Source organism: Betta splendens, chromosome 19, assembly GCF_900634795.4.
Source record: "Betta splendens chromosome 19, fBetSpl5.4, whole genome shotgun sequence".
In the NCBI taxonomy this organism is placed as follows: domain Eukaryota; kingdom Metazoa; phylum Chordata; class Actinopteri; order Anabantiformes; family Osphronemidae; genus Betta; species Betta splendens.
In genome coordinates this window covers 16,204,744-16,231,234 of record NC_040898.2, presented here as the reverse complement: position 1 = coordinate 16,231,234, position 26,491 = coordinate 16,204,744, and the positions used below count along the sequence as shown (strand labels likewise).

Genomic DNA, 26,491 nt, shown 5'->3' with positions numbered 1-26,491 from the left:
GCAAATCAAACTGAGATTTTTATCCAGCAACCGTAATTTTAATTAATTGTTCTAACTGAAGTAGTCTAACTCAACAACTACGGCCCCGCTTATGCTGAGAAGAAGCGCTGTTTCCTCTTCCCCGACAGGCAAGATCAATATCTCTCTTGATTTCACTGAGAACGCTGGTGTTTTCTCAAAGCGCTGAAAGGAGCCTTCCAAATACACTAGTAACTTTTAAGGATCTAGAGATTAGTAACAAATGCTCTTTTCTCTTGCCCAAATTCATCACACTCTTAGGTATTAACGTTCATTTATCAGTTCATTTAAACTGTTCATTTTTATCTGCATACATATGTTAATTTATAAGATAAGATAGAATTTTTTCATCCAATGATGGGGACATTTTTTTGTCTCCAGCAGCAAGGACACATTAAATAGGACAACAGTGTAAAGAAACAGTGTAAAATGGACAACAACAGTGTTAACAACACGAAAAAAATAAAACCTTAAATCAAGTAAAATCAAGTAATATGTTTAAGTAAAAAATCAAGTAAAAAAATGTAAATTACACGACAACGATAATATAAGCAGTGAATACCACCTAGTACAAGAACAACGACAGAACAGCAGCAACAACATACAACAACGAATGGAATAGAATACACTGTGTACATAATGTGTGTCACTGCAGTGTTATGTTGTATAGTCTGATGTCTGTGGGGAGCAATGACCTGCAGCAGCTCCTTCCTGCCTGTGGCTGTAACAGTGTGGTGCTGAAGGAGCTGGAGGGGTTCTCCATGATGGATGTTAGTTTACCAGCTACCTTCTCTCCTCCACCTCCTCCATGGAGAGTGTGCAGCCCAGGACAGCTTGTCTGATCCAGCTTGTTGATTCTCTTCCTGTCTCTGCCTGTACTGCCCCCCGCCCAGCACACAACTCCATACATGACTACTGAGGCCACCACAGTGTCATAGAAAGTCCTTAGCAGCTGTCTGCACACACCACAGGACTTCAGTCTCCTCAGCAGGTGGAGGTAACTCTGGCCCTTCTTACAGAGAGCATCTGTGCTGTTGGACCAGTCCAGTTTATTGTTGAGGTAAACACCCAGGTATTTAACAGTGTCCACAGTCTCAATGTCTGAGCCCTGGATGTTCAGCGGTGTGTGTGGTGGAGGGGACCTTCTGAAATCAAGGACTCGCTCCTAGCTTTGTTCTGCCGTTTTTTTAGGATCAGGTGGTTGTTCTCACACCAGACAACAAAGTCAGAGATGACGCCCCTGTAGTCCTGCAGGGAGATACACATCCAACAATGGCACTGTCGTCTGAGAACTTCTGTAGAACTCCCACAGTGGTGGGAGATTTAATTAAAGTCTGATGTGTACAGTGTGAACAGAAAATATCTGTTCATTTCACACACACCCCCACACAACACATTATATTATCTGTTAATTCATTGCTGGTTGTTTCATGTTTACCGCTCATTATCTTATTACTTGTTTTTTCCTTCTGCATATATTCACATTTATTCATGCATCCTGTAGTAGTATTATAATAAAACGTTAAAAAGATCTGGTTTTGTGTTCATTGTTCTTTAGGCAATGAAAAAGGTCACTAACACTGCGACAAGAACTCATGACATTAGAGACTGATTTGATAACATTATTATGATTATTAATCATAATAATTAGTATTTTTCATTGAAATGCTAGCTGGTGTTAAACTAGATTAGTTTAAACATGGTCTTACTATAAAAAGACCTGGTGCCCCTATTCCGAGGAATATTAATGTTTCTGCATTAATATTAAATTATTCATTTGAATCTTGAATCTACTTTAATAACAATGTTTTATAAGACCAGTCAAAGGTTTCTTTGGTTCCTGATTCTGCTATTTTATTGCAAGAATATTAACTTATTCCATTATTATTCCAAAATGTCTTTTTCATGCTCAGACTAGACTGAGTTCCGGTGAAGTCACTTACATTTACAAACATTTGGCCTCTGTCACAAATTAAAAGCTCAGAGTAGAAATAGAAAAGTCACGATTCAAATTTAAATACATTGTCAGACAAACCATAACATTTCTCCCAATTATGGGGCAGAACCAGTTGATCTGACACTTCTATGTGGAACTAAATGGATCCAGCAAGTCATAGTGTCCAACCCATAAAAACCCACAAAAGGCCCAGTGCTGCTTCCACCCCCCAGTATCTTAGTTTTGGCTCTGGTCCTCCTGGATTCTGTGCATGTCTGAAGCGGGTCTGTGGCGTTACTGGACCAGTTCTTGTTACTTGTTGTCTTTCAGAGCTCAGTGTTTGGTCCACGGCCTTCAGGTCGTCCCTCACACTCCCTGTGGAAGTCGCAGCCGTCCAGCAGGTGGCGGTACATGGCCCTGACGTCCCGGTACAGGGGAGCGTCCTCCTCCAGACCAGGGAACCGGGCTGGTGATTCGTTAATGAGCATCTGCAGCCGTGGGCCTCGCTGGCAGTCATACAGGACAAAGAGCAGGTTGGCGGCATACGGGACGATCAGACTGGTCCGGAAGCTTCTTCCTATGAGACACGATGGGCCAAAAATTCTGACACCAAATCCAAATAAACAAACTAAATGGGTTTAAATGTGGTTTAGGACAAAAACTAGGACAATTTTATTTCTAAGTCCCACCACAATAAAAGTCCAGAAATCCACTTGAAAATTGTAAATGAAGTTTTGGTGCCTGGTACCAGTAGTCTGCATTCCCATGATGCATGGAATACAGCAGCCCATCACTGAGCAGCTGTTTTTAATGGGACAGCTGGATTGAATGGAACCACATCAGGAGCCGAGTCAGAACAACCAGACTGGTTCTTCGCGGGCAGAACGTTTCTCTAATCATCTGTCTGACGTAAGGCGTCGTCTCACATCCTCGTCTCTGATTGGGATGCAGACGGGATGCTTACCTTGCTGTGACTGGTAGTTACTGGCCCTAAGCAGGCTCTGGTCCTTGTAAAGTCCCAGCAGGGAGAGAAGGGGGAGTAGGGTCTCAGCGTGACCCACCAGGATGGAGGCCGGTTCTGGAGACGCCTCAGTGGACCTGATGGAAACACAATGATAAAGATTAGATGAGCAGAACCTCTTTGGTTCTGATAGAAAAGGTGATACTGGGCTGCACAAAAATGATGACACAGCTAAGTGGAGTCTCGGTCGACTTGTTCACAAGAACAGAATCTGAGAGGAAAGAACCATCAGTTCCTAAGACCAGCAGGGTTCTGGACGCCACTGACCTGCGTGGACGCCCGGCTTTGTCGAGTGTTCTGAAGACGTGATGAAACAGCGGACAGCTGGACATGCTGTTGACAGCGTGACCGTAAGAACGCTTCCAGAACTGCTTCAGGTCCGACTGGTACTCCAGCACCTGCAGACAGAAGCAGAACTGACAGAGGCTGACCTAAAACATATTGAACTTGTGTCATATGGAACATGTCAAATCCACCTCGACCCGATCAGCAATGCGGGTAAGACTGGTTTGTACCTTGGCGTCATTCCGGTCAAACAGGAAACACCAAGGAGAGTGAAGAGATTTGATGGACAGCTCGTAGGAGCACAAGAAAAATGCTGCTTCAACCAGATCTAGGGGGGCACAGAAGAGTTCTGTAGAACTTTACTGTATGTCAAATAGAAGACTGACTCAAGTCCAAACACACTTCAAGTATCTGAATGTTCACACTTTGCATTAGAATCGGGTTGCGCAGGTGATTCATCGCCTGCAGAACCATGTGAGTGGGTCTGACCTGGTGTAAGGCGGTGCTGAGGAAGGCCCAGTCGGTCGGCCATCCTCCTCCTCACTCCCTCCATCTCCTCCCCACGTCTGAACTTGTCCACCTCCAACAGCGCCGTGCGGTTCTTCTCCACGCCCTCCACATAACCAAGGCAACGTTCGAAGAACCGCATCAGGTCATCGTTCACCTCATGTCTGTAGTCCACATCTGAAGAGGGACAATGAGAACCGGATCAGAATAAACCTGATCCACACAGAAGCTGATCCAGGTCCAAACCGACACAGACCTGAGGCTAGCTAGACCTGCAGGTCACAATGTACAACTTTGTGCCTGTGAAGAAGAACCAAGCCTATGGTACCATCCGGGCCATAGACCCAGTCTCACCCTGGTTTCCCCAGTGCTGCTGCAGACCCTCCTGAAACGCTTCTACGCTGCTCACGCAGCGATGCTTCGAGCTGGTCAGGAATCGGATCCTCCCGCTGCTCCGGTTCTTCTCCGACAGCAGAGCCGGGAAGAGGATGGCCAGACGCCGGGCCAGCAGGCGGAGGTCCTCCCTGCCCTTCGGAACCAGCTGTCCTGAGAATGTGCACTCATATGTCATGTTTGTATGTATGTTGTGATGCACCACCCGCCAACATCAAGACAGATTCCTAGCTCTGTAAAGTGCTCTCTATACGACCTGGCAATAAAGCTTTCCTGATTCTGATTCTGAGAACACATATGCAAAGAAACCGGATCACCGAAGCCTCCTGGACTTCACATCTGGGTTTCATACTGAACTGCATTATGATTCTATAGACTCATCTCTGTTCTGGTTCTGCTTACCACAGATGGGATCGGTCTGGTTCTGGAACAAGTTAAAGGTAATATTAATTTTTTTAAAGGTATGTGATTTTATCTCTAAGGAGGTTCGCCCTACAACCCAGGTCCAGGTTCTGCAGACCGCTTTGGGTCTGTAGAAACTTCACTACACTTCGGTACCGAGCGTCATTCTTTGCTTACCGTCCATGTCCTCTTTGTACCACATCTCCCAGCCGTTCTGGATGTTCCGGAGCCAGCCCTCGGACTCATCAGAGCCTCTGGAAGCTTCTCTACGGACCAGCTCGCTGAGTTTCTGGATCTTGCGGATGTTCTGGATGGTCGGGTACCGGCAGCCGTGTCGGATGACAGCGGTTAGGTGAATCGGGGTGCACCGCTCGGCGGCCGGAGACTTCCGTACCGAGGTGTTGACCCATAACCCGTCTCGCAGCAAGTGCCGGTTCACCTCTTCGTACCTGGTCTTGGTCCCGAAGTAAGCAGCGATATGTGGGATGTCCGAAACCGACAGAGAGGAGCAGGTTAGCCGGGTCATAACCAGGCTGAGAGCCGCCACCAAGAAGCTGTTCATGAGCAGAGGAGCCGGGAGCATGTCGCTGGGATCCACAAACTCCACATTTGCCTCCGGTGTTCCTTTCTTGATGTTCCGGGTTTAACGACGAACCGCGGAGGCCCAGAAAGAAGGTTCCGGAGTTTTTAAACCGACGAATGTTCATCAGACACATTTTTGCAAGATATACGATAATCTCCGTATTTATAGGATAGTCGTGGTCTGTACAATCTGCGATGTCGTAGAGCCAATATACCTTAGATTTGACACAGCTGTGTCTTTATATCGTTTTGATTGACGCTCACATCAACAGAAACATGTTTTTGCTTATACCTGGTTGGCTCCTCCCCTCTGTCAATCACATTAGCAACGCTGTTGATTGGTTCGATGATCTGCTCGTATTTGTGCAGTTCAACGTCAAGTCAAGTAGTGTTTTATTGTCATTTCAACCATATACTTTTCGGTATATGGTTTCGGTACGTATTCATTCTTATACAGAATGCCAAAAGAGACAACAAGAGACAACATAAAGTGCAAATCTGTAGACAAGAGCTAAAAATTTGACAACACAAAAACCTGACACATTTAAAGAGTTGAGGTAGTTGGGGGGTCTGCTAATAATAATAATAATAATAATAATAATATTAATATTAATATTAATATTAATATTAATATTAATATTAATATTAATATTAATATTAATATTAATAACAATAAAACTAATGTATTTCTTAGTATTAGTTATTGTATACACCAGTGTGTGTTTATCAGTTCAGCCACAATGTTATGTCATTGGTGACTGTAGAATCGAAACCAATGACCCAATAATGTTAGAAAACATACTGTAAAACCTACATAAAAATATTTAAAGTTCCTTTAAATTAATGCAACAACTTCTGTTACAAAACAAAATAAAAGCTGAGTCATACAAAGTGCTAGGTATAAAAACCAGTACCAGGAAGAAGTACCAGGTAGAATAACTAACACCAGGTAGACGAAATGGTACCAGGAAGAAGTACCAGGTAAAGATACAGTACATATGAGTACAAGCACACCGTTTTTTTATTACTGTGGTTTCAGGTTCTTCTACCTTTAGTGCTGTTACTGAAGTCGTGTTCAGTGGGTCGTCATCTCTCACTGGACACGCATCAAATGTTTACCTTATTACACATTATGCGGTTTTCACCTCTGAAGCCTGAAGCAGCTGGAACCAGGCTCCACTAGATCACACGATTTTATACGTGACCCATCCACTGATTTGCCAATCAAGGGCAAATAATCAGACCCTGAACCAGAGTGAGTGGACAGATCATTAGTCAATGTTATGCTTTTACACCTGATTCTTCAGCCGCTTGAGGAAAACGTGTTCAGTTACAAACTGTAGAGGATCAGATCTGGGTTTTATTTACTTGTATTATATAATATAACATCATTTCATGTTTTCTCTCAAAACTGTGATGAAGCCCAAAGCAGCAGCAAAGACAACACTCAACTATGTCACTCGGTTCTCCAGCCCCAGGTGGTAATATGCTAATTGAGATTGGAGAATCGGTGCCTGACCCAGGGTAAGTGCACATCAGCCTGCATTCACTTGACTTTTAGACCAGCTTTAGCAGCTTGAAGCAGAACCAGTGTAAGGATAGGATAGGACTTTATTAATCCCACAATGGGGAAATTCTTTCATTTTAAAACAAAAACAAAACAGAGAACAATAACACAAAACCTTAACTGTGCAAAAGAAATACAAGGTATTAGGTAAGTTTATGTAAAGTATTAGGTAAGTTTAAGTAAAGGTCTCTGTAGCCCGGAGGTCCCGGGTCACAGGAATTACACGGAGGTCACAGGGAGGTCGTGTTCATCCTGGACGGTCTGGATGAGTGTCGGATTCCTCTGGACTTCAAGAACAACAAGGTTCTGACTGATGTCACAGAGTCCACCTCAGTGGATGAGCTGTTGCTTAACCTCATCAGGGGGAACCTGCTTTCCTCTGGATCACTACACAACCTGCAGCAGCCACTCAGATCCCTTCCAAGCATGTCGATATGGAAACGGTGTTCAGAGGCTTCACTGACCCACAGAAGGATGAGTACTTCAGTAAGAGATTCAAAGAGGAGCAGCAGGCCACAACAATCATCTCCCACATCCAGAGCCCAAAAGCCTCCACTTCATGTGCCACAGCCCAGGGTTCTGTAGGATCATTGCTATGGTTCTGGAGGACCGGCTGGAAACCCGTGAGGGAGGAATGACTCTGATCTACACCCACTACATGTTGAATCAGACCAAACTAAAACACAATGAGACGGATCCAGACTGGAGTCCAGAGAACAGAACAATGATGGAGTCTCTGGGGAAACTGGCCTTTGAGCAGCTGCAGAATGGAAACCTGAACCTCTACGGGTCAGACCTGACAGAGTCTGGCATGGATTACAGAGCAGCCTCAGTTTAAGCAGGACTGTTAATGCAGGACTTTAATGAGAAGAGAGGCCAGAATCAGAACCAGAACCAGGTGTTCAGCTTTGTTCATCAGAACGTTCAGTATCTATCTGCCTTTCTTGCCATCTGACCTTCATCAGCTCTGGAGTTAACCTGCTGTCAGACAAACAACCAACATCAGTGACTCTGTTCTACCAGAGCTGTGTGGAGAGCTGAATGAGGGTTCTGTAGTGGAGGAGATCCCACAGAACCTGAGATCAGGACGTCTGTCCCCACAGGACCTGTCTTCTGATCATTGGTCGGTGCTGGTCTTGGATCTGGACGAGTTCGACCTGAAGAAATACTCTGGTTCTGACAAGGTTCTGCTCGGTGTGTGGTACCAGTGGTCACAGCCTCCAACAAAGCTCTGTGAGTGTATTTAACCTGGTACCAACCACAGATTAAAACCCAACTGGAACATTTGAAACTTCAAGATACAGCTCTGAGCTCCAACCTGTCCCATCTGAGAGAACTAGACCTGAGTAATAACCACCTGCAGGAGTCAGCACGGAAGCTTCTGTCTGCTGGACTGAAGGATTCTAACTGGAGAATGGAGTCCCTCAGGTACAGACAGTAGCAGGAGCTCTCACCGTGTTCCTTAATGTTTAATGATCCAGACTGATCCGGACCTTTTGTTCCTACAGGCTGGACCATGGTGACGAGTCTGAGGAAATGCAAGTATGACCTGAGCCACGGTTCTGCTGGTTCTTAAGACACACGTGACACATACTCTGATGGGTCCACAGGCACTACTGGTGGTTCTGGTCTTCTGTGGATGCCATTGGCAAAAGCAGTAGCAAATAGTTATAGGATGACAGTGCGGCAGATCTGATCAGTGACTGGAGGCTCCGACAGCTGATCCACACACGACCAGGACACAGAGCGAGTCAGTGATTCTGTGCAGAACCCATCAGAACCTGTTTTGTCCTCTTCTCTACTCAGATTTCTGTCAGCTCTCAGTGGACACCAACACAGTGAGCATAGTTTATAGACAGCTTTATCAACTGCGCCCAGCTGCTGTGTGATACTGGTCTGACTGGCCACTGTTACTGGGAGGTTGAGTGGACAGAAAGCGTTTCGAGTCACAAAGGAGTGCGCCGGGCAACACAGTCATTTTTTCAAAAGAACCAGGTCTCTGACGTGGAGGTCCGTGGCCTGGTTCCGGTAGAATAGCCGTGTTCCTGGACCATCCTGGTGGTTCTCTGTCCTTCTACGAAGTCTCCTCTGACCAGCTGACCCACCTCCACACCTTCAGAACCACATTAACAAGCTTTGTATTCTGGGTTTGGGTTCTGGGACCGGAGACCTGGTTCCTCTGTGTGGCTGTGCTCCCTGGAGAGTCTCAGCAGCTGCCAGGTCGTGGTCTGAGCTTCTTTGATGAGAAGCAGGGACGGGTCAATGGGTTACATGCTCAACACAGAACCATGTTCAGTTGCTTCAAATTTCCTTGTTGTATTTCAAATATTTCACACTTTTTATGTCTGATTCACTGAGAGGCTTTTTGGGTTCAGTAAAGTTTCCACACTCAATAAAATAATCAGACCTAAAACTCAGACTTTATGTAATTTAATCAGATGTACATTTTGCATGTAATTGTATCACATAAACATCTGCACGTAGGTTTACTCTTAGATGAAACGAGCCAGAATAAGTGAGGCTGAGACACAATCAGATGTTTTACTAAAGAAGCTAAATATTCTTCGGGTGTTTAAAATACACTTAAAATTTTCTTTCTGCAGTTTTTTGGAACATTTTCTATGTCTGATACTGATGAGCCTGAAGCCACACAGTTTGTTGGCACGTGAGACCCAAACCTTTTCCTGTCCCATAAAAGTGGAGTGACGCTGCACTCTTCTTCCTGAAAATGACACACACATGCACGCACAAACACACACACAGTCAGAGCAGGTGGAGTCAACCTTTACTCCGGCCTCTGTGTGTGATTTGAGTTTTGTTGAGGCTCCTCTCCTCTTTTTACCGTGTCAACGTGTTTGTTCAAAAGCTTCATGATTTTCATCATCGTCACTGATTTGTAGTAAAATCAAGATTTGACTTTGGGTTCATGGATTTCACTTGCATTTAATCTACATTTTGATAAACTTCACTTTTTTATCTGAAATTTACAGAATCCCTCTCCTGGTTTTTGTTGTAGATCATAATTCAACTTGTTGTGAACTGGTCCTGCGGAACCAAACCTTTTTCTGTCCCATAAAAGTGGAGTGACGCTGCACTCTTCTTCCTGAAAATGACACACACATGCACGCACAAACACACACACAGTCAGAGCAGGTGGAGTCAACCTTTACTCCGGCCTCTGTGTGTGATTTGAGTTTTGTTGAGGCTCCTCTCCTCTTTTTACCGTGTCAACGTGTTTGTTCAAAAGCTTCATGATTTTCATCATCGTCACTGATTTGTAGTAAAATCAAGATTTGACTTTGGGTTCATGGATTTCACTTGCATTTAATCTACATTTTGATAAACTTCACTTTTTTATCTGAAATTTACAGAATCCCTCTCCTGGTTTTTGTTGTAGATCATAATTCAACTTGTTGTGAACTGGTCCTGCGGAAATAAACTGAACTGCTCCGAGTTTGAACACATCCTGGTTTGGAAACCTGAGAAAACTGAACACTGGTCTAAGAGGAACCTAAACTAAATCAACCGACAGAATGTTTTTGATAAATTTATAACTGTTTTGGTTTATTAATACAGTTCAACAGAATATATAGAATGCAGATGTTCTGCTAAATGTCTAAAAAAGCATCAAATGTATTTTTAGATAGTTTCAACATGAACCTGTACAAACTAACTAACATTTATAATAGCAGTGAACCCTCTAATAACCTGGTGTCCAGTGCCACTCCTCCTGGGACACTGTTCTGCTGGCTCTCCAACTCTCTCTGATGTAGTAGCAGGGGGAGCTGGTAAACCAGCAGGACGGTTTGACATCCCTGCTCCAATGTCACAGAAATCAGCTGTTTGTTGCTCTGTGATGATGTCATCATGCTGTTACAGCAGCTGTCAGCAGGTGGTGCTGTGTCCTTTTATTAACTCCTGCAACTTCTGGCCTATTTGGGCTCTGATGGCTACGAAGTCCTCGGCCTCTGTGGCCTCTGCCACCTCTGCAGCCTGTGCTGGAGGCTTCTGAGGGTGCGCCTCTCAGTTGAGCGTCAGCCCCTCACTCACAGGCATGTTGATGTGAGCGGTCAGCAGTGGGGAGCTCCGGCCCTTGGTCAGTATGAAAACCTTGATGATGTCAGAGATGCCCCTGTCGCTGGTGCACTCCACGAAGGTCTCGATGGGGTAGATGAGTCCAGGCACCAGCAGAGGGATCCTCATGTACGGGTTCCTCATTCTGTACAGGTTCTCATCATACAGGAAGCTGACAGCCAGGTTCATGACGGGCCGACAGGCCGCCGTGTTCTGGACATTCAGGGTCAGTTTGAAGGATGGGCCCAGACCCTGGACCACCGCGTTCATCTTCAGTGGCTCGGTGAGGCTGGAGGACATGGGCGTGAGACTGGACTCAAGCGCTTTGACGTAGGCTTTAGCTGCAGCCAGTCGCAGGCGGCTCAGGTCCATCTGGAAGGCGCGGTGCATGGCCAGGCCGTTCTCACGCTCCCTCAGCGTCTGGTCCACGTACAGCTTGGTTTTCTTGGGGACATTGAGGCGGACACTCTGGGCCAGCGGCGGCCCGGCGCTGCTGTCTCTGTCGTCGAACACGGCGGTCCGCTTCAGGATCTTCACCATCAGGCCTCCGCCCTTGGTGGTCATGATGAGGGTCCCATCCTCTCGCCCGTAACGGCCGAAGCAGATGCTGGTCACCACATCAGGCGTCTTTATGGTGCTCAGGAGGTTCTTCTCCCGGTACAGCTGGACCTCACAGTTAGCCAGGCCCACCAGAACAGCTTGGAAGCCTCTAGTAGGGAGGTCCATGGCAGCCATGGTGATAATGGGAGCAGGGAGAACAATCCTCCACAGCTTCTTTCCCTGAAGACAAGACAAACCACAGACTAAAATCATCTCAACAAGCACTGGAAGAAGATGGCGTTTAACTTGCTGGGACCATCCCCAACCTACTGTCATTCACCTTCTGCGTGAAGCCCTGCAGGCTCTCGTCAGCGCAGCCGACGACCACAATCTTACCGACCCTGACCAGACCCACTGGGTGAGACGCCAGCTCGATGCAGTACTTGGGTTTGTCTGACTCTCTGAGGAGCAGCAACACAAACGTCACAAAAGTCAAAGAGTCCACAAATGCCTCATCAACCGACACTCACCTGCGTAGGATGTAGATGTTCCCGTTGCGACAGGCCACAGTGATACGAAACTCCACATCGTACTGACCTGTCACGTCCATTAGGGTGGGAGCAGCCGGCAGTGACATCTTCATCAAAAAAGGTTCAGCGTTTTTTAGTTGCTGCTAAGGCATTCAGCTGTTTGCTCTATTGTCAGAGATGTGTAATTTTCTACTTTTCTGGTAACTGTTACATGTTAATGGAGAAGTCACCACCTGCTAATAAAAGCTCCACCGTTGTGTGTTGGGGGTATATTACTGTTAGTCCTGCAGCTGGTCCCTGTCTGTTTCCATCCCAGTGTTGATAAGAGTTTACCTTGTAGAGTACGATGAAAGCTTCAGGGTCCAGGATGTAGACGTCGCTGCACTCGGTACCAATCACCAAGCAGCTGACACCGTCCTCATCCGCCGTGCTCTTCTTCAGAGTCCCAATGCAGGTGATGACCGTCTGAAATGAGAGGAGGAGCGATAGAGCAGAATGAGACAGTTATGTTGCTGCTGTTCAGTGCCAGTGAAGACATGATGGACGAGTGAGGTCACCTGCCGTCTGATTGGCTGCTGTTTATGCAGCTGGACATATTCACCCATGTCACTGGTGTCCAGAGACAGGAACCTGAGGGAGCGGACGGAGAGCGGGACATCAGCCTTCATCCTGATGCTCTCCAACATCTCCTTCAGGGTAGGAGGATCGATCTGACCCTCTCTCACTTGCTGCCACACGTCCTGACCAGAGCACAGTAACAATCACATATACTTCACTAGAACCAAAAGAACCCATTCCTGACTCAAACCCCCGTGTGAGGTCCAACGGGTCCTGACCTGCTCCAATGTGTTGACCTCCAGACTGGGCAGGGTAAACTTGAAGTAGGGTCTTAGGTTCTTGTAGACGTAGATGCAGGGTCCGGAGGCCACTGCCACGGCGGGGATGCGTGGTTCGTGCAGGTCCATGAAGAAGGCGACGAGGCCGGCAGGCAGGTCCAGCAGGGTGCTCTCACTCATCAGCGCCGTGCCCCGAAACACTTTCAGCTTCATCCCAGATGAGCCGGAGCCCAGGTCCCCCACCACCAGTCGGCTCTCCCCATCCCCACTCAGGTCTGCCAGGTCCACGCAGGAGGAGAAGGTGTAGAGACTGGCCACTGGGTCATAGTGAGCATCCAACCACTTCCCTCCGTCACTGCCCGACTCAGACATGACGACCAGGATGTAACAGGTGACCCACAGAAAGAATCTGCTGACAGCAAACCAGAGTCTCAGGGCTTATGATGACTATATCTATGTTATCCATGAAAATAGCTTTGATTTACCTGGAAGTGCCAGTTGTCACAAGGAGGCTGCAGAGACCATCGATTTACAGAGGAACTAGTGACTCCAGAAGCACAAGCCTGAAGTTTTGGATGGTCTTCTAAAAATTTAAAAAATGTTTAACCAACAGTAACAGTCTACTGGTAGCACCAATAGATGAACATAACCATGAACCTAGTCACCAACAAACGATTTACGATTTATTAAAAACCGTTACTCGATCACCAGCATGAATTATTACATACATACATAGGTTGTAACCTAAGATAACCTAGCTTGCCAATTAGCACCGATCAAACTGTGAGCTGACCTGCCGTTGTCAAGGCAACCGCGTCGTTGCGTATCACTATCTAACGTCCTCCAAAACTTCTTGTGTTTGTTATGACACTGGTTCTTCTCCGAAAACTTTATAAACCGTTTCACGGGTCCAGGTTCGATCCAGGTAAAGCGTTAAAGCAGCAGGTAAATAATCTCAGAACCGCTAATCCGCTAAAATCCACTGTAGCGTGGCAACGATGTCGCCCAATGATGACGTCAATTTCACCGCTGTTTACCGTAATAATTGCATGAAATAAAACTTACCTGAAACGTACAAACACAACGTAGAATTAACAGGCTGGAGTCTGATCCAAACGCTGAAGACGAACTGAACCTTTAAAATCCACAGCAGCTTTAGAACAACTGAAAATGAAAAGAGATATATAAAAAGAAAAATCAGTAGAACACGAGGAGCAGAAACATCACAACGTGCGTCACCTCGGAGTGGATGAATGAAATCAATAAACAAAAACAAAGGGGTGTTGTATTGCTTGAAGAGACTGAATTTGTAGAAATTATGTTACAAAATATATCCAAGTTGTTTTAGGCTAGTTTTATTTGGGCCTCGTTACAGTAATTTATAGGATTTCTAAAGGGATCTGTTGTAGCAGTGTGGCGTTTAATCTCCTGAAGTTGGCTAAGAGTAGATTTACCCACTGAGGGGCAGCTCTGCATGAATGCTTGAGGAGGCGTTTTTATGAATGAGAGTTAAACACGCACAGAGTGATGTCAGCAACGAGCCCATCCCCCACTGATGCGGGAAAAACCTCACGATCAGAAAGATCCCCATGCTTCCTCCCCTCTCTGCTCTGCACTAGCCTGAGGATGAGTAATCCAGCAGGGGAGGGAGGGGGGACGAGGAGCAGAGCCAATGAGAGGAAGAGCGAGGAGGGAGGATACCAGCATCAGCACCATCATCATCATCAGTCAACCTGCAGAATCAGAGGAAAATCTCAGACATTTCAGCTCGTCTTTTGGCTGCTGGGGAGACTAATTCCTGGACACTCCCTCGCTGACATCCTATAAGAAGGTGCTGTTTCCTGTTTGCATGGTGGAGGTGACTAGTCTGTGGGAAAGCTGAACCAGAGGGAGACAACATGGCTTCAGTTGATGGAACCTGACCTCATCAGACAGACTGACAGAGCAGCTGTAACAAACTCTGAGCCACGTCTCACGTCTGCTTTCACATAGGTTGGGACCAGGCTAATATCTGTACACCACATGTCCCTGTGACTGGACGTCGCTCCTCCTGGAATCAGGCTAATTTCTGCATCAGCGTGTCTGGCATGTTCTGCTTTTGCCTGCAGAGTTCTCTGCTGAAGCTCCAGGCACTGGAGGTGGACGGGGGCCCCTCACTGGGTCCCTCCCCAGAGGAGAGCCCCCCTCCTCTGGGCAGCAAGGAGCAGAAGAGCCCTGGTGGCCCGGCCAAGATGGGAGGAGGGAAGGAGGGAAAGACACTGGTGTTGTGCCACAGTGTCCCCGAGACCAGCCCAGCAGGTAGAACCCCCACCTGTCTGTCTGTCTGTCTGTCTGTCTGTCTGCCTGTCTGTCTGTCTGCCTGTGTTTCATTCTACCTGTCTGTCTGTCTGTCTGCCTGCCTGCCTGCCTGCCTGCCTGCCTGCCTGCCTGCCTGCCTGCCTGCCTGCCTGCCTGTCTGTCTGTCTGTCTGTCTGTCTCTACTGACAGCAACTGTTCTCTTGTGTTTTGAAGTCTGTTTATCCTGGTTGCTAATTTTAAAGCATCTGAGGTAAAAGTGTCTGACATTTATATTAAATTTAAAAAACTTTGAGCAGTGAACTCAGGGAGAGCATGTAGTGACTCGCTGGGCTTCCATCCTCCTGCTTCCAGCTTCCTGCCTCCTGCTTCCTGCTTCCTTTCTCCTTCTTCCAGCCTCCTGCTTCCTGCTTCCTTTCTCCTTCTTCCAGCCTCCTGCTTCCTGCTTCCTGCCTGCTGCTTTCTGATTCCTTCCTCCTCTCTCCTGCTTCCTGCTTTCTACTTCCTGCCACCTGCTTCCTCCCTCCTGCTTCCTGCCTCCTTCCTCCTGCTTCCTGTCTCTTACTTCCTGCCTCCTGCTTCCTGCCTTCTTCCCCCTGCTTCCTGTCTCTTACTTCCTGCCTCCTGCTTCCTGCCTTCTTCCCCCTGCTTCCTGTCTCTTACTTCCTGTCTCCTGCTTCCTGCCTCCTTCCTTCTGCTTCCTGTCTTCTGCTTCCAACCTCCTTCCTCCTGCTTTCTGTCTTCTGCTTCCAGTCTCCTTGTTCCTGCTTCCTGCTTCCTGCCTCCTTCTTCCTTCCTCCTACCTCCTCTCTCCTGCTTCCTGCCTCCTGCTTCCTGTCTCTTACTTTCTGCCTCCTGCCTCCTGCTTCCTGTCTCCTGCTTCCTTCCTCCTTCCTCCTGCTTCCTGTCTCTTACTTCCTGCCTCCTGCTTCCTGCATTCTTCCTTCTGCTTCCTGCCTCTTGCCTCCTGCTTTCTGTATGACTTAGGTCTGTCACGGTTCACTAAATTCATGGTCTGTGTCATTGCAGAGTTGCCGACGGTGCATCCCCGAGCTCCACAGGCGCCCAGACAACCGCCAATGACCCCTGTCCTCCTCCACTGCCCCGACCCGCACCCCCCCACCCCTAACCCCACCTGCTCCCCGCAGGCCTACAGCCCTGGCAGCGAAGGGGGAGGAGGCGAAGGAGGTGGTGCTCTGCTCCAGCTGTTGTCAGGCGGGCCCAGCCCCCTGCCGTCCCCTCGATGCCTCAGCCACAGCCTAAGGTTCAACTCGGACCCAGACTCTGCACCATCGCCACCCTGCAGCCAGCAGTACATGCTGTGAGTCGGGCTTTGGTTGTTTGGTCAGAACTAAGAGGATCTTAGCTTTGGACACTGGATAGCTATGGATATGGATACTTCAGAACCGACTTCAGACATGTTGTACTGCTGCTGAAACACAGGAATTTCCCCTTTGTGGGATCAATAAAGTCATATCTTATCGTATCATATCGTATCGTATCGTATCGTATCGTATCGTATCGTATCGTATCGTATCGTATCGTATCGTATCGTATCGTATCGTATCGTATCGTATCGTATCGTATCGTATCGTATCGTCTTATCTTATATTATCCTATTGTTTTAGAAGTGAAGTGACGTCTGTCGTCTTCTCTTCAGTAAACAGTCAGGACTTAAAGTGGGTCACAACTCTGAGCTTCAGACTGTGGGTCAGAGAGATGATGACTTTATATAAGATGCAGTAGACAGAAACGGGTCAACCACAGCACGTTTCATGCTTCAGAGCTACAGGAAGTAAACCAGAAGATTCTATTAAACTACGAGCATTAATGATGGACAACACAATAACACAACAAGCTGTTAGACGTCAGTAACTTCCTGAGCAGTGACAGCCTAATGTGTTACTGTATTCATCTGTGCCTTGGCTATGTTGTTTACTGTCTGTGTTTGGGCCCAGATCTCGGTTCCGGATGGGCAGGATGGATGGATCAGATGACGAGTGTCCCTCCTCCGTCCTCTTCCTCACCAGACACATTCAGACTCTTAAGAGGAGAGTCCGCAGGTTCGAAGATCAGTTTGAGCAGGAGATGAACTACAAGGTAAAGCCAGAACCCAGGGACAGGTCTGAGTCCAAGACGGGCTCTGACTGCCTCCACAGTGATCAGTGATTTATTTGTAACATGGTTGACTGTTTGATCCCTGTGTTTCTCCTGTAACAGGTTGAATGAGATCCTTTGATTGATCCAATGATGATGATGATGGTGATGATGATGTTACTTATTGCTAACTCGCTTTCTTCTTTCCATCTCAGCCATCCCACAATGATAAATACTCAAACCCGGAAATTGTTCGAGTGATGAATGAGCTGGCGAAGGCTCGTAAACAGCTCAAAGGTACATTGTGTCCTCTGTTGTACTGGATTGACTGATCTGTTGTACTGGTTCAATTGGTCAGTTTTACTGGTTGTACTGGTTTGACTGGCCTATTGTACTGGTTTGACTGGTCTGTTATACTGGTTTGACTGGTGTGTGGCTTCTCTGCAGAGCTCAGACTCAGACAGTCGGTGTTTGAGTCGAAGGAGGAGGACGCCAATGCGAGTGGTGACAGGTATGGCGCCGGGCAGCAGGGGGCGTCAGAGCACCAACCCACACTGGAGGAAACTGTGGAGTCTCTGTTCAGACGACTGAGGGAAAAGAGACACGCTCTGGGCCTCCCCGACAACATGAAGGTACGCTGTCTCTCTGCAGCGGCATTGCCCTGATTGGAATAAGACTGAATGGTGCCTGTGTGTGCAGGAGATGACCCAGGCCCAGATGGTGCTGGAGAAGATCACGCTCCAGAAGTGTCTGCTGTACTTTGAGAGTCTGCACGGACGCCCGGTGGGTCCAGCTCATTCCAGTTACATCATCATCATCATCATCATCATCATCATCATCATCATCATCATCATCATCATCATCATCACCTTTGTTTCCCAGAGTGGAACCCCAGCTCAGCATCATTGGTGTCTGTACTTTTGCCTCTTAGGGCAACAAGCAAGAGAAGAACCTGGTGAAGCCTCTGTACGACCGCTACCAAATGATCAAGCGTCTATTGTGCGCCAGCCCGACCTTCAGCACCATAGTAAGATCCAGTTCGGGGGAACCAACGTGAAAGGGGCCATTACAAGGCTTTACTGTTCACATCTATTCCTCAGGAGGAGGAGGATGGTTCTGACGACGACTCCACAAGCTCAATGACTGTGGACGAGCTGCTCGTCCTGCCTTCCTGCTCGCCGACTCGGCAGCCCGTCAGCGAGGAGGACAGCGACCGGGACAGCGACCCGGCCTTCGTGTCCCCCATGGATGAAGTGAAGGGCGTCCGTCAGCCACCAGCTCTCACCATGGCCAACCTGCACGCAGCCTCCAGGTCAGTACCACAACCAGAACCAAACAGACGTGTGGTACCTGTCCAGCTTTAACCCCTCGTATTTGGATCCAGGTCTCAGTTGCTGCAGTGTCTGCGTGAAACGAGAGCAGAAAAGAAGACGAGGCGTAAAGTTTTGAGAGAGTTCGAGAATGAATTTTACCGACAGACTGGAAGGTGAGAGGCAGCCCTGAGCCGTCTACAGTAGAATCTGTACATATCTAGACATATCTAGTGGTCCATGTTCCACAACTGGATCAGAACCTGTCCCGTTTTTGTAGGTTCCGTCTGTGAAGGTAAATGTTTGTTCTTTGTGCCAGAATTTGCCAGAAGGAGGATCGTAGCCTCATGAAGGACGAATACCAGGACTACAAACAGCTCAAAGCAAAGCTGCGGCTGCTGGAAGTGCTGCTCAGCAAACAGGACGTCACCAAACCCATGTGAGAGGAGATGGACCCCCGCCCACCAGAACCAGAATCTATGGTAGCCCACATGTTTGCCCACATGTTACGTGTTAAAAACCCAGCATCTCCAGTTTCCCACCGTTCAGGTCATCGTTCACCAGCAGCATCCTAATTTCATTCCACCTAAAGGAACATATGGACCAAACGGGCTTTTCAGGACCAAATGTCTGTGTGTCAGACTGGAAGCACTTTAATCTATCAGCTGCTGTCAATCAGAACCAAGACTAAAGCTGACACGGGACCTGCAGGCCAATGTTTGTCTGAGGTTTGGTCCCGTTTCCCTGGGAGAAGGCCGGAAATACAGATGCAATGTACAGATTTCTGCTTGTCACAGCAGACCATTCATATCACAGCACTTTACCTTAAAGAGTGAGTTTGTTCTGATTCGATACGTGTCATTTTACTCGTACGGGTCAGAATCGAAGTGAAAAGTGAAAGTTCACTAAGATATCACAGCTGGGATGTTTGGATCAGAGGAACCAGAACCATATTGACTCCTAGTGAAAACAAAGCTGACAAACCGTCAGAATCTGGCTTTAAAAGACAACATACCCAACATGTGTTGTTGCAGTGACAACCAGGGAAGTGAAGTCCATCACTGCATTCGATCATCTCAGAGCAGCAGAGGTGAAACGTTTTACGTTACTAATGTGTTTGTGAAATGTCTCATTGTGTTTTAGTGGCCGAGGTAATTTCTGCCGGTTCATGTCAGTGCTTAAACCAGTTCCTGCTTGACAGTGGTGAAAATGTCTTCGTGCTGTTGCTTCATACATTTATATACATATGGTTTAAATAAATATTTTTGCTATTATCACATCTGCACCATTTTTTACTGGGGGGAAGCCAGATACAAAGAGAGAGAGAAACACCAGACTGTGAATTTAGGAAGCTTTATTTACTTCATACATACATACATCATTAAATAAACAAAGCAGGTGTTAACGTTTAGCCCTCATACCAAACGAGTCCTTTGGGTTCTTCTCTAATGTGGCAGTGAACATCAGCCAGAGTAGAAGTTGGCCGTGACTCTGAAGACGCCGGACGCTCCCTCATACGCAGTGATGATGGGCTGGAGACCTTTCCACTGTTTGTAGTGGCCGAAGTGTCGGATCCTGTAGGAGCCGTCGGGGGCCGACCGGGGGATGTGCCACTCCACCGTGGCGTTACTCTGCCGGTCTGAGCCCTTCAGCCAGTGAAATCTGCAAAACAACAACTTAATAGATGAAACATAATGTTCTTTATCTCAGGCAAATACTAAAACAAAGACACCCCAGGTCAGGTCATTCAAATGAGTCTGTAACATTAGTAATATTTGCTGGTTTGTAAATATTAAGACTACGGTACCTCGTCTCCCATGATGCATCTGTGTGGACGACATCCCAGGTTTGTGTTGTGTTGTCAAACATCTCCACGGTAACAAAGGTTTTATCTCTCTACAACATGAAGAAGGGAGAGACGTTAGCTGCTGCTCCTGCATCCCATAATATATTAAAACCACAAACGAAGGAACAAGGACGAAGGAGAATTTGGTTTGTGTCTCACAATGTCTCCAGAATGTCGAGGGTTTCCTGCCACAAATGTAACCGAGACAACATCCCCCTGAAAAATACCACAAATGAAAAGAATAGAACTGGAGAGTGGCCTAAGTCTGGAGCCCTGAGGCACCCCACCTGTCTGTAGATGGGGAGAACCTCCTGCAGGACGTCGCCGAAGCTGCTGTTGTCTGGCTTTTTGTCAATGGCTGCGGCAGGAATCAAGCTGAAGAGAAACTCTGTGAAGAAGGGGGGCGGAGGTCCAGGAGGCAGCTCAGACTCTCTGCCCTAAAAACATACCACAATCCAAGAAACAATCTTAGCTTTATGTTCATCTTTCATTTATTCACCACTAAACATGAACTAAGTTGTATAAAGCAGATCCGGCTGAAGCTGATGATCCAGTCCTGCCCCTTGGAGCCAGTTTAGGTCTGAGCTGCTCAGTCTCACCTGTGCGATTGCCTTGGCGAGACCTCTGAACTTCTGCAGGTAGGCACTGAGCGTGTGCGGGCCGTAGATGGTGGAGGCTCCTTCATAGCGCTGCACCTGGAGACGCAGGTGAACAAGGTGACACACTTTGTCCTGACAGACGCAGACTGTTTTACTTTACAGGTACCTGATACTCCTCATACGTGGTGATGTAGTGGGTGTACACGTTGCTCAGACCAGCAATCACCACCTCCGTGTCCCTGATCGTCCCCTCAGACTCCAGCTCCTAGCACAACAACCAAAACACAGAGATGGTTTATTAAACTGATGAACTGTGGTGTTTTCACACCAGCTAATCCTTCTCACCTGTTTGACAGCTTCCCGCAACCTCCTGCCTGACATGGTTCTGTCAACACACACAGACACAGTGACACGGGTCCAGTGCTGCTATCATAGAGCTGCCAGTAAAGGGAACTTACGTCATCTCTCCAGGAACAGCTACAATGGCCACTGATCCGATGGTGATGATCTGAACGTCGACCACCTTCGGATGCCAGGGCAGCGGCCAGTTCATCTGCACAGACACAGGACCAGGTCAGCGCCTCAGCAGCTTCATCCAGGATGCCTGTTTGTTTGCTCTCACCTCCCCGGTGCTGAACAGGATCGGTTTGGGGTCGTGACATTTCTGCGTGTCATTAGACGGTTTGCCTAAGATGGCGTCTCTGATCCCGTCCCAGAACGGATCACCCTCCACAGCACCTGCACAAAAGACGCTTTGAGATGGAGCCGGTGATGGAGGCGGCAGTGAGCGAGAAGGTGGCGTCACCCTGAGTGAAGTTGAGGCCTCCTCCTCCATCAATGGTTCCTGCTGCAAAACTGTGACCCAGAGCTGGTTTACAGGTTTTGGCCTGACGCACACACCACAAAGTCAAGACCGGCTCTGGCCAGAGGCTGAACATCGTTACCCATCAGCCCCCTCTCTAACCGTGTGCGTGGCGTTGATCTGCACAGTGACGTCCGTCATGTCGACCCACTGATGAGCAGCGTGAAGAGGCCCGGTCACCTCCTCCGTGGCGCCGGCGTACAGCTCCTGCAGAACCACGAACACTCAGATCCACGTGGAGGTTTATCACCGGTCCCAACAACTACAGCACCGGTACCTTGGCCTTCCTGTAGAGGTTGTGTCCAATTATCCTCGTGCTCTCAAACATGTCACGTCCAGGTCCGTACGCCTGACACATGACGGTCTGCAGATAGCGTTAGCAAGGTTAACATCTGCTCCTTAGCTGCATCCATGCATGAGCGGGGCACACTTACGCCTCCTACTGGACAGGAGCTGTTCAGGTAGTCGCAGGGCAGCCCGGTGTTGGCACAGTGAGGGCCTTTGGTGTTGGGGCTGACATCACCAAGGTTACTGGATGAGAACCCGGCTACGAAACTTCCCTAAGAGAGCGAGAACTGTGGTATTAATGGTATTGTAATTAACAACAGGGGAACACGTGTCATGACAGGTTAGCCTGTTATTAACCTGTTATGACACAACATGTTCACCTGTTATGTTATAATAAACTTGTTAACATGTTATTAGCCTGTTATGACACATGTCTTTCACATATCTGTGCAGGAACCTTATTCTGCATCTGGACTGAACATTCATGTTCGGTTTGTGGCCTTCTTCATACGTTGTCCTTTACCTGCCCAGGTAGCTCTCCAGGATTCTTGTCCTGCTCCAGCAGGTAGGAAGCGTAGCCCATGTTGTCGCTGCTCACCATCTGGTTGGTGTAGTTCATGCTGACGGCGTGGACGGCAAACCAGCTGTGAAGACAGAGAAACGACATCCTCACACAGGAAGCACCTGGTGGCTCAGAACGCAGGTGATCATCAGGGGATGTGTTGGTACCTGATCATTCCAATGCCATCCCCATCTAGATCAGTGAACTTCAGCACCACCACCTTCTTGTCTGTGTTTGTCTTATACCTGAAAACACGAGGAGTCACAGACGACTTCACGAGATTTGTTCTGTGTTCGTGTCATCGCTCACTTTTGTCGCTCGCCCTCCGGGTTGTTCAGGTACGAGTGAGGGCTCCTGTTCAGGCTGCTGTCGTCCAGGTCTCCTCGGTTCCGGTAGATCCTGCCTGGTCTCATGTTGCGGTGGGCTATGTCTACGCTCTGGAAACAGATGTTTGTGGGTCAACCTTTTACCTGCTGTGCTACAGTCAGTAAATTACACACCTTGACGATGCCGTTGACCAGCGTTTTGGCCGATTCCTTGATGTAGCCTTTACTGGTCACCATGAACAGCGTGTACTGGAAATACCCTCCCAGTCCGCAGTGGGTGTGAGTCCCACTCAGAACCACGTTCTCCTGCTGGTACAGGTCCCCATACTTCCGCTGCAGCGCCTGCAGAACCTGCACACGAAGCACAAACAGCAGCTCTGGACCAGAACTGGAATCGGTTCTCCTCTAATGATCAGATTAATGTTGTAGTTGTGCTCCCACCTCCAGCCGCAGCCTCTGTGAAATCATTCCCACGTCTGCAGTGACAAACACGACTCGACGCTTCCCGTCGTCAATGATGAAGGCTCGGCTGTAGAGTCGAGTGTGTATGCCTGCAGCCGTCTGCTGAGGGTTGGCGTAGCCCATCTACACACACACACACACACACACACACACACACACACACACACACACACACACACACACACACACACACACACACACACACACACACAGAACCAAGCTTGAACCTGCACCATGTCCTGGTGCTCATTCTTGCAGTTTGTGTTCTGTGGATGTTTGTGTTTAATGTGACTCAGTTTGTCTTATTAACTGCCATAAACTTTAGACCCAACACACCCAGTCCAACCGTAACCGCTGCTCTTTGGAGTTTGCTTTCTCTACTAATCATGTCCTATCCGATCCAAATTACATGTGAAGATCAAAGCAGCAAAAGAGAAACCAGCAGAGCCCAATGTAGCTGCTGGACTGGGTCTGGTCCGTGAGCTGGGCTGGTTTAGTCAGAACCCCCCTCGCCCCCCCCCCCACCCCAGTGTTATCTCTGAGCACGGTACTGACCATAGGGATTTCAGCTGGTGGCCCGGTACAGTCGGCCCGGCCCACTCCGATCAGGTAGGGATCCTGCTGAGGCTGTGGACTGGGAGGATGGGTTGGATCCGGGTCAGAATCTGCCAGCAGCGATGGGTGATTATTAGAGGTATCAGTTCTGGATCAGCACTGGTTCTGTTCTGGTTCTCCTCTGTAATACTTTTGTTGGTTCTTACCTGTGTCTGTTTTCCAGACGACCATCAGTGAGATCAGGACGACGCACACAGTCGTCATCAAGACGAACAGCACGACCAGCGCCGCCTCCAGGCCAGAAAGCTCGCACCTCTTCCGGGCCATGCTGGCACTCAGCACTAGAAAGGAACCCATGACAGAACCAACATTTAGATCTCAGAGGCCAACCGTCAGACGGTGATCTAGTCCCTCAGCGCTGCTACTCAGGACAGAACGCAACACACTGGTTCACTCACCGTTGAACTCAGTCAGAACCGGTAATGGATCCCAGCTAAGCAGAGCTGGACTCAGCTCCGCTCTGGTTCAGGCAGCAGTGACAGCGTTGGACGCCGGATCCGTGTTTTACTGTTTGACCTTATCTGAAGATAAGCAGCAGATAAAAGTCACCTGTCAACATCTACAGACACATTCTGACCTTGCAAAAATAAGGTCAAGGTCCAGACAGATACAGAACCACCAGGGCTGACGGTACACGTGCAGGCTGTTAACAACAGACAGGTCTAAGCAGTTCCCACTGGGCAGGAGGAACCAAAGCTGCTGCAGCAAAGCTCACACTCAGCACCAGCTGCTTCTGCTGCTGACCCAACCAGTGATGAAGTTAGAAGGACGATAACTGGTACCTGGAACAGAACCAGAATGTGGACTTTAACCGTACCTTTATTGTCTCATTTACAGTCCAATGGTTTCACCACCACCTGTTGGGTCACTGGGGAAACCTGCTCTCTGGACTGTGTAAAGCTGGTGAGAACCAGATGACACGCGAGGACTCACTGTTGTTTACTGGTTCAGACTTTTGGACTTGGTTCTGTTCCAGTGTCAGGTCGGTCATTTCATATTTTGATTTACAGACGCTCACGGTTCAAATGTCTTCATACCTACTGCACTGGTCGGAGCTTCATGCTGATGCTGCTTGTAGTCAATACCACTGGCGCTGCTCCACCCGGCAGCGCTGAGGCTGCCATTGGAGTCAAAGCCGACCAGTTACCACTTGCTTAAGACAGACACGAAGCTGTGTCTGTTCTTTACTGTTGTGGTTAAGAGCCTCTAAAACAAAACCATGAGCTGATTGAACCATCGTCACACAGCCTCCAGAGACGCTCAGTTCTCCTCACCTGCTTCTCCATCGGTGTGAACTCCTTCAGAGCTCATGACACAGTTAACCTGCTCAGCAGACATGTTGATCATGTGTGATGCAATCAGTAGTATGATGTTGCCTGGACAGCAAATGTATGTGGAGTCAAATTAGGGTCAGGTTGTATTTGTGTGTGCGTAAACCAATCTGTGCATGCATAACCCGATCTGAGCTTGCGTAATCTAATCTGCGCGTGCGTAGCCCGATCTGTGCGTATGTAAACCAATCTGTGCGTATGTAAACCAATCTGTGCGTATGTAAACCAATCTTTGCGTGCATAACCCAATCTGTGCGTACGTAACCCGATCTGTGCGTATGTAACCCGATCTGTGCGTATGTAACCCGATCTGTGCGTGCGTAAACCGATCTGTGCGTATGTAAACCAATCTGTGCGTATGTAAACCAATCTTTGCGTGCATAACCCAATCTGTGCGTACGTAACCCGATCTGTGCGTATGTAACCCGATCTGTGCGTATGTAACCCGATCTGTGCGTGCGTAAACCGATCTGTGCGTATGTAAACCAATCTGTGCGTATGTAAACCAATCTGTGCATACGTAACCGATCTGTGCATATGTAACCCGATCTGTGCGTGCGTAAACCGATCTTTGCGTGGGTAAACCAATCTGTGCGTAAGTAAACCAATCTTTGCGTGCATAACCTGATCTGTGTGTACATAATCCGATCTTTGCGTGTACGTAAACCGATCTGTGCGTACGTAACCTGATCTGCGCGTATGTAAACTGATCTGTGCGTACATAACCCGATCTTTGCGTACGTAACCCGATCTGTGCGTGTGCGTGAATCAAAAACAACTCACCGGAAGTCGGTCATCAGTTGACATGTTACCTATCTGTTAGAGCCTGCGCTCTGTAATCCAGTCCTGGATTTGAGCAGCAAGCAGCATTTCAACCATCAGACAGTAGCGTTTATCCGTATGAGTTTGTTGATCTATTGCATATAATTCATGGAACGCGTTCGACACGCAGACGGAAGTGTCAACTTGCGAAAGAAAACAATAAGCGCTCTCCAGAGACATTTAAGTGGATACTTGACTCCGCCATGTTACAGGCACCCACGTGTGGATATATACAACATTTATTTATTTACACTGACCATTCTAAAATTGTTGTGCAATAAGAAAAGCCTAGTATTTAGATTTTTTTTTATTAATGTTAATTTGATAAGTTATTGTTCTAAGATTTTAAATTAATTCAGTAATGACATGCGTTCCCTTTTTTATC

At 47.9% G+C, this 26,491-nt stretch overlaps 4 protein-coding genes across 6 annotated transcripts; 1 reads left to right on the top strand and 3 right to left on the bottom strand.

The window, feature by feature from the left end:
* Positions 1–498: 498 nt before the first annotated feature.
* Positions 499–5,326, bottom strand: minpp1b (multiple inositol-polyphosphate phosphatase 1b). The gene is made up of 7 exons (XM_029133746.3): positions 4,740–5,326; positions 4,122–4,313; positions 3,750–3,944; positions 3,491–3,588; positions 3,243–3,373; positions 2,919–3,052; positions 499–2,531 (listed from the first exon to the last, which is right to left on the bottom strand). Exons 1-7 carry the CDS (start codon positions 5,143–5,145, stop codon positions 2,281–2,283), a joined length of 1,407 nt encoding a protein of 468 aa, XP_028989579.1. The 5' UTR covers positions 5,146–5,326; the 3' UTR covers positions 499–2,280.
* Positions 5,327–10,247: 4,921 nt separating this feature from the next.
* Positions 10,248–14,158, bottom strand: bbs1 (Bardet-Biedl syndrome 1). Of its 2 annotated transcripts, XM_029133742.3 has the most exons (9): positions 13,931–14,158; positions 13,757–13,855; positions 13,177–13,274; positions 12,692–13,100; positions 12,413–12,595; positions 12,189–12,320; positions 11,856–11,962; positions 11,666–11,786; positions 10,248–11,565 (listed from the first exon to the last, which is right to left on the bottom strand). In XM_029133742.3, exons 4-9 carry the CDS (start codon positions 13,061–13,063, stop codon positions 10,735–10,737), a joined length of 1,746 nt encoding a protein of 581 aa, XP_028989575.1. In that variant the 5' UTR covers positions 13,064–13,100; positions 13,177–13,274; positions 13,757–13,855; positions 13,931–14,158; the 3' UTR covers positions 10,248–10,734. The 2 variants fall into 2 exon arrangements, with proteins under 2 accessions (XP_028989575.1, XP_028989573.1); XM_029133740.3 differs by lacking the exons at positions 13,757–13,855; positions 13,931–14,158 and adding an exon at positions 13,485–13,717.
* A 122-nt stretch (positions 14,159–14,280) lies between these two features.
* Positions 14,281–19,670, top strand: LOC114845581 (protein FAM13C-like). Of its 2 annotated transcripts, XM_029133744.3 has the most exons (11): positions 14,283–14,683; positions 14,800–14,989; positions 16,016–16,307; positions 16,945–17,086; positions 17,299–17,380; positions 17,531–17,715; positions 17,783–17,866; positions 18,015–18,110; positions 18,184–18,395; positions 18,468–18,569; positions 18,713–19,670. In XM_029133744.3, exons 2-11 carry the CDS (start codon positions 14,923–14,925, stop codon positions 18,834–18,836), a joined length of 1,386 nt encoding a protein of 461 aa, XP_028989577.1. In that variant the 5' UTR covers positions 14,283–14,683; positions 14,800–14,922; the 3' UTR covers positions 18,837–19,670. The 2 variants fall into 2 exon arrangements, with proteins under 2 accessions (XP_028989576.1, XP_028989577.1); XM_029133743.3 differs by having other exon boundaries at positions 14,281–14,989.
* Positions 19,671–19,730: 60 nt separating this feature from the next.
* Positions 19,731–26,321, bottom strand: asah2 (N-acylsphingosine amidohydrolase 2). Its single transcript, XM_029133739.3, has 22 exons — positions 26,068–26,321; positions 24,352–24,474; positions 24,100–24,234; positions 23,894–24,003; positions 23,318–23,461; positions 23,051–23,227; positions 22,860–22,987; positions 22,718–22,795; positions 22,512–22,632; positions 22,135–22,260; positions 21,978–22,064; positions 21,803–21,907; positions 21,644–21,725; positions 21,461–21,576; positions 21,297–21,391; positions 21,184–21,223; positions 21,005–21,103; positions 20,839–20,934; positions 20,527–20,676; positions 20,399–20,455; positions 20,201–20,289; positions 19,731–20,055 (listed from the first exon to the last, which is right to left on the bottom strand). The coding sequence occupies exons 3-22, from the start codon at positions 24,218–24,220 to the stop codon at positions 19,857–19,859; spliced, it is 2,220 nt and encodes a 739-aa protein (XP_028989572.1). The 5' UTR covers positions 24,221–24,234; positions 24,352–24,474; positions 26,068–26,321; the 3' UTR covers positions 19,731–19,856.
* Between the last annotated feature and the right edge of the window lie 170 nt (positions 26,322–26,491).